This window comes from Carcharhinus amblyrhynchos, chromosome 26, assembly GCF_965287045.1.
Source record: "Carcharhinus amblyrhynchos chromosome 26, sCarAmb.v2.hapA, whole genome shotgun sequence".
In the NCBI taxonomy this organism is placed as follows: domain Eukaryota; kingdom Metazoa; phylum Chordata; class Chondrichthyes; order Carcharhiniformes; family Carcharhinidae; genus Carcharhinus; species Carcharhinus amblyrhynchos.
This window is the reverse complement of record NC_137349.1, coordinates 41,618,851-41,631,854: the sequence shown is the minus strand read 5'-3', so window position 1 is coordinate 41,631,854 and position 13,004 is coordinate 41,618,851. Positions and strand designations below refer to the sequence as shown.

Genomic DNA, 13,004 nt, shown 5'->3' with positions numbered 1-13,004 from the left:
AAAGCTGACATACCCACTCATTACTGGCGGGAGAGCTGCCGGTTAATGACTGCACCGGGGACCCGACACACCGCCACCTATCGGCGGGAGGTCCGCACCGCCGCTCCAACACGCACATGCGCAATAAGGAGCTCCTCAGCCCAACGCATGCGCATCTCCGGAAGAGTGCGGGTGCCATTTTGTTAAGTGTCCCATTCCGGTTTCGTGAGGCCGAGCGGTTGCAATGGCTGCTGCGAATGAAGCCGCCGTGCTAAATATCACCCAGTTGAGCGCGGTGGACTTGAAAGGCCGTCCGAATACAATTAATGTCAATGCAGAAGGCAACAATAGCGATCTGATAAAGCGGCGACATCAGGTGGAGGACCGGGGAAGGAAGGAGGCGCGGGAGGAAGAAGGGCCTGACGTTGGGGGAGGGGCTGGGATGGTGGGCGGAACTATTGCTCTGTGTGGAATGAGAGCGAGAGCGTGGTGAGCTCAGTGGCCTAGGGGCGGAGCAAGGTGCGCGCGGCGGATTGAGGGGGCGGGGCGTGAAGCGCACAGTGGATTGAGGGGGCGGGACGTGAAGCGCACAGTGGATTGAGGGGGCGGGACGTGAAGCGCACAGTGGATTGAGGGGGCGGAGCATGAAGTGCGCGGCGGGCTGAGGGGGCGGGGCGTGAAGCGCGCGGCGGACTGAGGGGGCGGGGCGTGCGGCGTGCTGAGGGGGCGGGGCGTGAAGCGTGCGGCGCGCTGAGGGGGCGGGGCGTGAAGCGTGCTGAGGGGGCGGGGCGTGAAGCGCGCGTCGGACTGAGGGGGCGGGACGTGAAGCGTGCGGCGGACTGAGGGGGCGGGGCGTGAAGCGTGCGGCGGGCTGAGGGGGCGGGGCGCGAAGGGCGCTGCTGGCTGGGGGGCGGGGCGTGAAGCGCGCGGCGGGCTGAGGGGGCGGGGCATGAAGGGCGCGGCTGGCTGAGGGGGCGGGGTTGAAGAGCGCGGCGGGCTGAGGGGGCGGGGCGTTTAACAGCGCGCCGAATTGTGGGGGCGGGTCAGCTGGGGGAGGAGGGGCCAGAATGGCCTCAAGGGGGATTGTAATGGCTAAATTCAGTATTAGTTTGGGATGCGAGTCTATTGCTTTGATAGCTAAGAAAATTAGGTGATATTGTCCAAAACAGTCGTTAAATGGATTGATTAATGTAAATAGGATTTGTTTTTGTAGATGATAATTTATAATCAATAAAAATGATTAATATTTTACATTGGCTGTTAAGTTTTGCAATGTTTGAAGAGAGCATTTGTAAAACTCAGTATTTCACATTGAAGGAAATATATTTCAGGATGACCCTCCAGATGTGAAACTGCTAAACACAGCTGGATTGATCTGTTAGAGCAATTGTGGATAATTTTAGTGTTTTAATGTCAAACTATTTTCAACATGAATTCCGACAGTCAGCAAGCAAAAGACAAAGTTTACACTTATAATGTGACAGTAATGTTCCATAGTTGGCAGAAAAGAGCCTGGTTGGAAATGAACTGAGGATATTTACCCAGGTCACAGACCAACTTTTATCCCTCAAGCAGCACCATCAGAAGACATTATCATTCATCTCATTCCTACACCTTGCAGGGCACAGATTGGCTGCCACTTTTGCCTATGTATAAAAAAGAATGATCTCACTCCAAAGTAATTAATGGGGAAAAATTTTGAGTAAAAAGTCTGACAACACCAGGTTTAAGTCCAACCGATTTATTTGATAGTACACTCACTAGCTTTCAGGGTTAGTCCCTTGGGCCTGTGAGACTTCTTACTGTGCTTACATAAGAAATAGGAGCAGGAGTAGGCCATCTAGCCCTTTGAGCCTGCCCTGCCATTCAATAAGATCATAGCTGATCTGAAGTGGATCAGTTCCACTTTCCCGCTTTCTCCCCATAACCCTTAATTCCCCTGTCTATCAGTCCCCAGTCCAACACCAGCACCTCCACATCATAGGTTTTCTCCCTCAGTTGGAAAGATGTGCATTGGCCATGCTAAATTCTCCCTCAGTACCCAACCAGGTGCCAGAGTGTGGCAACTAGGGGATTTTCACAGTAACTTCATTGCTGTTTTAAGAACATAAGAAATAGGAGCAGGAGTAGGCCATCTAGCCCTTCGAGCCTGCCCCACCATTCAATAAGATCATGGCTGATCTGAAGTGGCTCAGTTGCACTTTCCCGCTTTCTCCCCATAACCCTTAATCCCCTTGCCTACCAAAAACCTATCTACCCGTGTCTTAAATATATTTAGCGAGGTAGCCTCCACCACTTCAACGGGCAGAGAATTCCAGAGATTCACCACCCTTTGAGTGAAGAAGTTCCTCCTCAACTCTGTTCTAAACTGCACCCCCTTATCTTGAGGCTGTGCTCTCTAGTCCTGCTGTCCTTTCTGAGCGGGAAGAATCTCTCTACCTCTACCCTATCCATTCCTTGGGACTAACCCCGAAAGCTAGTGAGTGTACTATCAAATAAATCGGTTGGACTTAAACCTGGTGTTGTCAGACTTTTTACTGTGTTTACCCCAGTCCAACGCCGGCATCTCCACATCATGAAAAATTTTGAAGAAGCCTTGAGAACATGAAAAGCACTTAATGAATTTTTATTCTCTCAATGAGGGAGTTACTACAAGTCAATGCTGAATTGACATATTTGTCATTGCTAACTCTATTAAGGAAAGGTAAATATCACAGTTATTATGGTGTGGAGCTGCCGGTGTTGGACTGGGGTAGACACAGATGTCTCACAACACCAGGTTAAAGTCCAACAGGTTTATTTGGTAGCACAAGCTTTCAGAACTCCTTCATCAAGCGAGTGCCACTGGCTTTCCCCCATACCCCTGCACAATGTTTCTATTCAAATAATTGTCTAAAGCCCTCTTGGATGCCTCGATTGAACCTGCCTTCACCATACTTCCATGCAGTGCATTCCAGACTCAAATCACTCACTGTGTGAAAACGTTTTTTCTTGTATCACATTTGCTTATTTTGCAAATCACTTTAAATCAATCTCATTCTTGATCTTTTTATGACGGAAAACAGTTTCTCCTTATCTACTCTGTGCAGCCCCCTCATAATTTTGAACTACTCTATCAAATCTATTAGCCGCCTTTTTTGCACTTCAGTCCCACACTCCTGATTTATGGCCACTGGTGCAGAGAGGTGGTGGGGATGGCAACCTCCTCATGAACCTGCTCCTGGGCCTGGCGAAATGTGTCATTTACAGGTCCAGGCAGTGGGCGATCGAGCGAGCCATCCATCCTGACTGTCTGCCCCTCTACCGCGGCTGTGTTAGTGGCCAGGTGTCCCTGGAGAGGGAGCATGTGGTGTCCACGGGCGCAGTTGACGCTTTCTGCGCCTGTTGGGCACCGCAGGGGCTGGGGTGCATTATCAACCCTAATAATCACATTTTAATTTGACGTTTTTAAGTTTCCTTTGTACTTTGATTTTGTTCGGCTGTTCCCCTTTCTTTTGGGCAGTTGCCCCTTTTACTTTGTCCTAATTTAATTTGAGTTTGTTTATTTGGTTTGACCTTAAAAGAGGCCAAAGAGAACAGCCCCAACTTCTCCTCATAGTTGACGTTTCTCATACTTTGAATCATTCTTGTGCACTCTGTCCAGGGAATCCACTTTCTTATGGTGTGGCACCTAGAACTGTACACAATATTCCAGCTAAGGCCTAAACTAGTATATTTTATAAGTTCAGCAAAACTTCTTTGTCCTTGTATTCTATACCTTTATTAATAATTCTACATGATTTATTAACGGTTCTATCCACCTGCCCTGCCTCCTTCAGTGACCTATGCACATGTACACCCAGGTCCCTCTGGTCCTGCACCCCCGTTAAGAATTTTACCCTTTATTTTACATTGTTCTTCCCATCAAATTACATCACCTCACAGTTGTCCCCGTTGAACTTCTTGCCACCTATCTGCTCAGTCGTCTATTTCCTTTTGAAGTTCTATGTTGTCCTCTTCACAATTTAAGTACTTCCAAGATTTGTATTGTCCACAAACTTTGAAATTGTACCCTTCACACCAAGATCTAGATCATTAATATATATCAAAAGCAAGGATTCCCAATACCGACCACTGGGGAACACCAATACAAACCTTTCTCCAGCCCAAATTGTATCTATTGAAGGTTACTTTCTTCCTTTTTTTGCCAATTTTGTATCCACATTGCTAGTGTCCTTTTATTCCATGACTTGTGACTTCTCCCACAGTGTTGTTGTGTGGCACTATATCGTACACTTTCTGAAAGTCCATGTACACCATATCAACAGCATTACCCTCATTCTGTTATGACTTCAACAAACTCCAGCAAGTTAGTTAAACACAATTTCCCATTTAAAAATCCATGCTGGCCCTTCCGAGTCAATTTATATTTTTCCATGTGACTAATTCTATCCCGAATAATTGTTTATAGAAGCTTCCCCACCACTGGGGAACTGACTGGTCTGCAAATGCTGGGGCTACCTTTACAACCTTCTTTGAACAAAAGCAACATTTGTAGTTCTGTGGCACCTCCCCTAGTCTAGAGAAGACTGGAAGATATTGGCCGCTACCCCAGCAATTTCCATCTTCACTTCCTTCAATATCCTTGATGTATCTCATCCTGGTTCCTTATCAACTTTCCGTCAATTCAACACTCCCTCCTTTCCTCATCTTTCGCCATGGCCTGGGCAGTATCTGCCTCTTTGGTAAAAGTGGATGCAAAGTATTCATTTAATACCTCAGCCATGCCCCCTGCCTCCATGTATAAATTTCCTTTTGGGTCCCTAATCGATCCTACTCCTCCTTTTACCAGCCTTTTACTATTTATTGAAGATCTTGGGATTGCCCTTTATGTTGGCTGCCAGTCTTTTCTCATAATCTCTCTTTGCTTCTCCAATGTGCTTTTTCAATCCCCTCTGAACTTACTGTACTCCTTTTGGTTCTCAATCGTATTTTCTCCTTGACACTTCTCATAAGTACACTTATTCTTCCTTATTTTAATTTCAATCTCATTTTTCATCCAGTGAGCTCAGTTGTTTGCTCTACTTTCCCTTTTAAAAGAATATACCTTGACTGTGCCTGGACCATGTCTATTTTGAAGGTTGCCTATTGTTCAGCTGCAATTCTTCCTGCCAACCTTCTGTTCCAGTCTAACCGGCCCAGGTCCATTTTTGCTTCTTTTGGAGTTGGCTCTTCCCCCAGTTAATCATTTTTACCCTGGATTGCCTATTATCCTTTTCTACCATCGTCCTTACCCTTGTGACACAATGATGGCTATCTCTTAAATGTTCTATTGACATTTGTTCTGTTTGGCCTCCCTCAATTCCAAGAACTAGGTCCAACAGTGCATCCTTTCTTGTTGGACTGGACACAGACTTCTGTAGAAAATTTTCCTAAACACAACTGAGAAACGTTTGCCTTCTTCACTGTCTATGTCTACATTTGGGCAATTAAAGTCTCCCATTATAACCAGTCTATATAATATTTGCATCTTTGTCCAGTTTCCTTGTAGATTTGTTCTTCCATGCCCCTCTCACTAGTTAGTGGTTTATAGACTATACCAAGTGGTATAGTTGCTCACGGAGTATTGTTTAACCTGCAGTATACAAATTGAGAATGTTATGTTGCTATCTTCAATTATTTTATCTTTTATAATTCAAATATTTGGTTTGATATTATTGTGTCTGGAATGGTTAATGCAAAAAGTTTTTGATAAGCGAGGGGATTAAGGGTTATGGGGAGAGGGCGGGAATGTGGAACTGAGCCACAACAGATCAGCCATGATCTTATTGAATGGCGGGGCAGGTTCGAAGGGCTAGATGGCCAACTCCTGCTCCTATTTCTTATGTTCTTATGTTCTAAAAGCCATGGACTAGATTAGAGAATAAGTGAGCATCAGAAGGAGGAGACATTCTATACAATTATGGCAATCTGATTGCGATTGAAACTCCACTGCTTCCCCCGTCGTAATCCATGACTCCCTTGTAAATCAAAGTTCTCTTTAACTCAGCTTGAATATAATAACCAAATAATAATTCAGCTTAACTCAAATATCTCCAATGAGACAGCCTCTGTTCTCTCTGGGGTAGAGAATTCCAAAGGTTAGTGATCTTCAGCAATGATATTCTCCATCATCACCATCTTATATTGGAGACCCCTTATTTTGCAACTCTGCCTTGGTGCTAGATTCCTCTAAGGGGTAAACAATCTCTATCTGTCAACTCCCCCTTGCTGTCTTGTGTTTCAATAAGGTATTAGAGTCATAGAGGTTTACAGCATGGAAACAGGCCCTTTGGCCCAACTTGTCCATGCTGCCCTTTTTTTTAAGACCCCTAAGCTAAACCCAATTTCCTGCTTTTGGCCCATATCGCTCTGTATCTATCGTACCCATGTAACTATTTAAATGTTTTTACGACTACCTTTGGCAGCTTGTTCCAGACACTTAACACCCTCGGTGTGAAAAAATTGCCTTTCTGGACACTTTTGTATCCCTCCCCTCTCACTTTAAACCTATGCCCTCTAGTTTTAGACTCCCCTACCTTTGGGAAAAGATATTGATGATCTACCTGTCCTCATTATGTTATAGATCTCTATAAGGTCACCCCTCAGCCTCCTATGCTCCAGAGGAAGAAGTCCCAGTCTATTCAGCCTCTCCTTATAACTCAATCCATCAAGTCCCGGTAGTATCCTAGTAAATCTTTTCTGCACTCTTTCTTGTTTCATAATATCCTTTCTATAACAGGGTGACCAGAATTGCACACAGTATTCCAAGTGTGGCCTTACTAATGTCTTATACAACTTCAACAAGACGTCCCAACTCCTGTACTCAATACTCTGACCTATGAAACCAAGCATGCCGAATGCCTTCTTCACCACTCTATCCACCTGTGACTCCACTTTCAAGGAGCTATGAACGTGTACCTCTAGCTCTCTTAGTTCTGTAATTCTCCCCATTAACTGAGTAAGTCCTGTCTTGGTTCAATCCACCAAAATGCATCACCTTGGATTTGTCTAAATTAAACTCCATCTTCCATCCATCAGCCCACTGGCCCAATTGATCAAGATCCTGTTGCAGTCGGAGATAACTTTCTTCACTGTCCACTATGCCACCAATTTTGGTGTCGACTGCAAACTTACTAACCATGCCCCCTATGTTCTCATTCAAATCATTTATATAAATGACAAATAACAGTAGACCCAGTTCTGATCCCTGAGGCACAGGTCTCCAGTTTGAAAATCAACTCTCTACAACCACCCTCTGGCTTCTGTCAAGGAGCCAATTTTGTATCCATTTAGATACCTCACCCTGGATCCTGTAAGATTTAACTTTATGCAACAACCTACCATGCATTACCTTGTCAAACGCCTTGCTAAAGTCCATGTAGACAATGTCAATTGTACTGCTCTCATCTACCTTCTTGGTTACCCCTTCAAGCAACTCAATCAAATTTGTGAGACATAATTTTCCACTCACAAAGCCATGCTGACTGCCTTTAATCAGTCCTTGACTCTCTCAATGCCTGCAGATCCTGTCTCTCAAAATACCTTCCAAGAATTTACCCACCACAAATGTGAGGCTCAGTGGCCTGCATTGTCTCATTCTTTTAAATTCCAATGAATATGAGCCTAACCTATTCAACCTTTCATCATAAGACAATCCTTTCATTCCAGAAATCAACTTAGTCAATCATCTGTTTCTATGTAGTGGACTGTGCAATGGAAGAATATTGAGAAGTACAACATTTTGGGAGTCCAAGATTCTTGAGACTTGTGCGGTGATCTCACCAGAGTTATACTGGTCATTCCTAGTCTGTTGAATTAGTAATGAGCAGTTAACTGATGGGCCAGACGGAGAAGCTCCTTCTTATGGAATCATAGAATCCCTACAGCACAGAAAGGCCATTCAGCCCATCAAGTCTGCACCAACCACAATCCCACCCAGGCCCTACCCCCATATCTCCCCACTAAGCCATCTAACCTACGCATCTCAGAGCACTAAGGGCAATTTTAGCATGGCCAATCAACTTAACTTGCACATCTTTGGACTGTGGGAGGAAACCGGAGCACCCGGAGGAAACCCACGCAGACAGGAGGAGAATGTGCAAACTCCACACAGACAGTAACCCAAGCCAGGAATCGAACGCAGGTCCCTGGATTTGTGAAGCAGCAGTGCTAACCACTGTGCTACCATGCCTTGTTTCTATAGTTTGACTCACAAAATGTTCATTACTGTCAACAGTCAAAAGAAGAGGCAAGAGGAAATCCTAATGAAATCTCAGATGCTCCAGTGATTCCTGGCGATAAAAGACCAGAGAGCGTGGGAAAAGGTAGAAAATTAATTAATTTTCCAAAAATAAGAAGTTAGTAAACTTTTCATTTTAATATATTTTTCTGCGTGTTGGTAAAGGTCAGACTTCTCATTACTGGCAGTTGCTATGTTGAAATTAAAGTGGAAATTGGGTGTTCAATTCATGTTAATTTGGGTTAGATATAGAACAACATCTGGCGATATTATTTCAGCCAAGTCCATTCCTTTTTTCAGACTCCTGATAATACTAAGTGAGGTTGGCTAAGTGGTTGCAGCGTGATCTGATCCACACTAACCAGAGTATTGACCCAAAATTATTTTGCTGGAGATTGTTGTGTCAGTGAACTAGAAGCTTTCTGCTGAACAGTAAGCCCTTCTCTCCAAAGTTTAAGGCATTGGTCTAACCCATGGTGTTATTAACCAACAATTTGATGAGGGATTTTGATAAGTACAGCTGACCAAAGGACACATTTATTTGGCTAAATTTCTGGGTGAAAACAGAGAATGTCAGCAAGTTACGCAGAGTCTGGAAAGATGATGGAAGGAAATTCAGTGGTAACTTTCAAAAGGAAATTGATATATACTTGAAGGATATAGGTTGTTACGAATGCTCAACTTCAGAATATGATTACGTTTTGAGGTTTAGTTTTAACTTAAAGTAAATCCGAGAATGCTGGCCTCAGCTTTGAGACGTGTATTGATTTGAATTTAGTGGAGAAAGAACTTGAACAGAAACTATTGAAGAGGATCAGTGGGTGTTTTAACACCTCGGTATCTTTCTATTGTTTTCACATCTTTCTACAGTCTCAGAAAAGGGGCAGTTCCTGTTTGAGACGCAGAAACAAACGAGCTATTACTGTGGGGAAACAGGTGGATTGTTTTTGTGTTAACCAAGTTGAGTGTTTGTAAGAGCTCAGTTTTTGTTTAAAAGAAAGTGAACAGAACTGAATGGTCTTTAAAAAAATTAAGGAACAGGGAGTCATCAAATTGCTGGTGATGACTGGATTTGGAAAACAGGGAGTGGAATGTTTGTCAAAGGACACTGGAAGTTTTGACCTTGTATGGTAGAGACAACAGTGAAATGAACCTCCACTGGAGACTGGGACTATTCATGTTGTGACAGACCCCAGATTAAGAAATGCCTTTAAAAATGGAGATTGGACCGCAGAGACTGGGAACTACACGTTCCAGTAGGCCTCAGCAGTCTCTGCATTTCTACTGGCCCTGGAAAGGTCACACGTTCACATTGTTCCCTTTTGCAGTCTTTGGTTCTGCATAGGTACCAACTGGAGAATGGCCACACATGCACAGCTTGTTGGGATCCTCACTGAAAGGTTAATAAATGGCCCTGCACACATACGGTTCATTCATTTCCATTTTTTAAGTTGAAAAGGAACATAGCAGCTGTGCAAAGGAGGAAATAAAAACAAAAATGAAACAGGACAAAGAAGATCAGATGACCCAGAAGCAAAATGGCAGTGCAAAGGCAGGACGGGAGCCTCAAAGGGCAAATTACCCAGAACAAAAGGAAGTCCCCACAAACCAGGGAGGGCCAGGAAAAGGTCCCAAGACGGCATCTAAGTGAAGGAACAAGGATAGGAATTATGAACAAATCCTGTTCAGTGAAGTTGAGTAAGGGACTGAAGAAGGCTCCAAGTTTAAAATGAGAAAACTGCTGGAAGCAGACTTAAAGCAAAATAGGCCTGTGAGAAACTAAGGGATTATTGAAGACAACCGAAGGTTGATAACTCGTTACTACAGCCTGTGAAGTAGCAGTGCTCTATTGGCACAGTTGGATAGATTGCATAGAAGGCAATGCTTGAATGCACATGGTGATTCAGAGGCAAGGAACCCCAGAAGGAGAGATTGCAACCCTGGAAGTTGATCCTTGGAGGATCTGAGAGAAAACATTGTTTGGGAGAGGAATTCAAAGTGAATTTTTAAGAGAATGACAATTGAACAGTTTCGTGTTAAAAACAGAGTTCCAGTGAGACAGTTGACTCCCGCTGTGACGAGCATCTGAGGAACTTGATGAGAGATCCATAGCATCAACTTTGGGTGGCATCTCACTTGGTTTCAGAGTATTGGGTGTCTGATCACAATTCACCTATTCGATTGTATGAACTGTAAAATTACTGAGAACATTAGAACATAAGATAGATTGTGTAACATGTTATTCTTTCAAATCTTGTACAGCTATAAAGATATAGTTGTGGGTGAAGGAATAATGTGTCATAGTTCATTTTAATAAATGGTTTATTCTTTTGTTAAAAGTACATCTGTCTCTTTGCAGTAGCCATCCTCCATGTTTCTAAACAAAAATGCAAGTTAGGATTTATCAAACCAAGTTCCACCCTAGTCCAGTAATATCAGCTGGGGTCATAACACTATCATGCTGCAAATTATATCTGCAGCGCATAGTGAAAGGCAGTAATGTTAGTTCATGTAGAAGTACCTTTCCTTTAATTAACAAGCAACTGATGTAAACTAATGTTTGATCTATTGTCATGTCACAAAGTAAAAAGTCTGACAACACCAGGTTTAAGTCCAACCGATTTATTTGATAGTACACTCACTAGCTTCGGGGTTAGTCCCTTCAGACTTTTTACTGTGTTTACCCCAGTCCAACGCTGGCATATCCACATCATGTCACAAAGGACAGAGGATTGTGATAGCTGAGGTGGAGTTCTCTCAGTTCAACAAATCACACAGTTGTCCAAATGCAAAATAACAATAAATGTTTATTTAAAGGTCCCTTCAGATACTCAGTAAACAGAAATGAAAGGAAATAAATACCTAGCTCTTCTTTGAGTCTAATGTTACACACAATATATCCCTATATAAACCTGAATGGTTAATCTGCTTCCCAGGGAAATGCCAACACAGAGAGAGTGATCTTATATAAAAAAAAAGATTGACACCTGCCCCACATCCGTCTCCCACCTTCAGTTGTCCTTGTCCTTCAGTTGTTTCCATTGATTGTTGGAAAATTCATTTTTTTAAAAAAGTTTTTGGCTTCCAAGGGGGGAAAAGCAGGGGATTGGAAACGATTAGATAAATTTTTCGAAGAGCCTGCACAGACATGGGCTAGATAACTTATTTGCTGTATGATTCTGTGAACAAACATTGGTTTTGAACGTTCTGCAAAGACAAAAAATGTGGCTTCATTGTTACATTTGTTTTATTCTTCAGGCAACATCATAAAGGATGAGCAGACAGAAGAATATAGACTTGAGAATTTTAGTGAACAGCATGTAAGTTGCTTTCTCAGGGATGAATTAAGAAATGTAGACTATACATATCTTTCCTTGTGTCATTTTCCCTGAGCTACATAGAAACATAGAACAGTACAGCACAGTACAGGTCCTTCGGCCCTCAATGTTGTGCCAAGCTATGTCCAAACCCAAGATCAAGCTATCCCACTCCCTATCATTCTGGTGTGCTCCATGTGCTTATCCAATAACTGCTTGAAAGTTCCTAAAGTGTCCGATTCCACTGTCACAGCAGGCAGTATATTCCACACCCCAATCACTCTGAGTAAAGAATCTACCTCGGACGTCTCTCCTGTATCTTCCACCATGAACCTTATAGTTATACCCCCTAGTAACAGCTACATCCACCCGAGGAAATAGTCTCTGCACGTCCACTCTATCTATCCCCCACTTATACCTTTCACTTTTTAATGAGCACAAACACTCACCTAGAAGACATTATAGGAACTAAACTGATAACTATCAGATCACCCAAGATTCTGGATTCCTACAAGTACAAATAATGCTGAACTTTCTTAGCTTTTGTATGGAAAGTATTTTGGATTCCAAAAAATTCAATGTGAGTTAACCCCTAATTAAGATAATTCTTCCAACCGATATCCTGAACTGGTCTTCTCAAATATTTATTTCTAATTTTGTCTCTCTTGAAAAGTTGGAAATTTAAAACAATTCCTCATTGAAGCGCCTGTTGTCTTCAAATGAGCTTGTTTTAGGACATCCCAAAGCTGGTCCTGATCAGGAGACTAATTGAATACCTTTTAAACCTATACTTTTTAATAAAGAAATGAATGAAGATAGGAAAAAAATAGGTTACGGCTATGTTTTGTAATTTTTCAAAAAATTTCATTGTATGAGCAGGTTGTGGACCGATGAAATGACTATATGTATGCTCTTTCGATATCAAAAAATGTAAATAAATACGAAGTTTGGAACTTTTAAGCCTGTTTATTTGCAAATGTGATTATATATAACAGTAATGGTCATTTCAAGTATATGTGTCAGCAAGAAAAGATAATGGACATGTCCTGCTTCTGCGAAATTTAACTGTTCAACTCCAACATTTTGTGATGGAAATATATATTTATGTCTCAAATGCTTGCGCTTAGTGAGCCAAATTCTTTATTGAAGCTAAAGTTCTTACCATTTGTTTGGCTGTCTGTGTGATGGCTTCTGCTTTCCATCTGCTCTAAGATAAAACCCTGCCTTTGGTATTTGATAGAACATAGAAAAACTACAGCACAAACAGGCCCTTTGGCCCACAAGTTGCGCCGATCATATCCCTACCTACTAGGCTTACCTATAACCCTCAATCCTATTAAGTCCCATGTACTCATCCAGAAGTCTCTTAAAAGACCCTATCGCATTTGCCTCCACCACCACTGACGGCAGCCGATTCCACTCACCCACCACCCTCTGAGTGAAAAACT

General features: G+C 42.8%; 1 protein-coding gene across 1 annotated transcript in view; it reads left to right on the top strand.

Annotated features, from left to right (window-relative positions):
• Window positions 1-141: 141 nt before the first annotated feature.
• LOC145358688 (uncharacterized) overlaps window positions 142-13,004 on the top strand; it is an 87,443-nt gene continuing 74,580 nt past the window's right edge. The window contains exons 1-3 of the mRNA XM_080212911.1: window positions 142-355; window positions 8,237-8,324; window positions 11,498-11,559. Of these exons, the coding sequence (XP_080069037.1) occupies window positions 224-355; window positions 8,237-8,324; window positions 11,498-11,559 (282 nt within the window). The 5' untranslated portion in view covers window positions 142-223. The remainder of the gene's footprint in view (window positions 356-8,236; window positions 8,325-11,497; window positions 11,560-13,004) is intronic.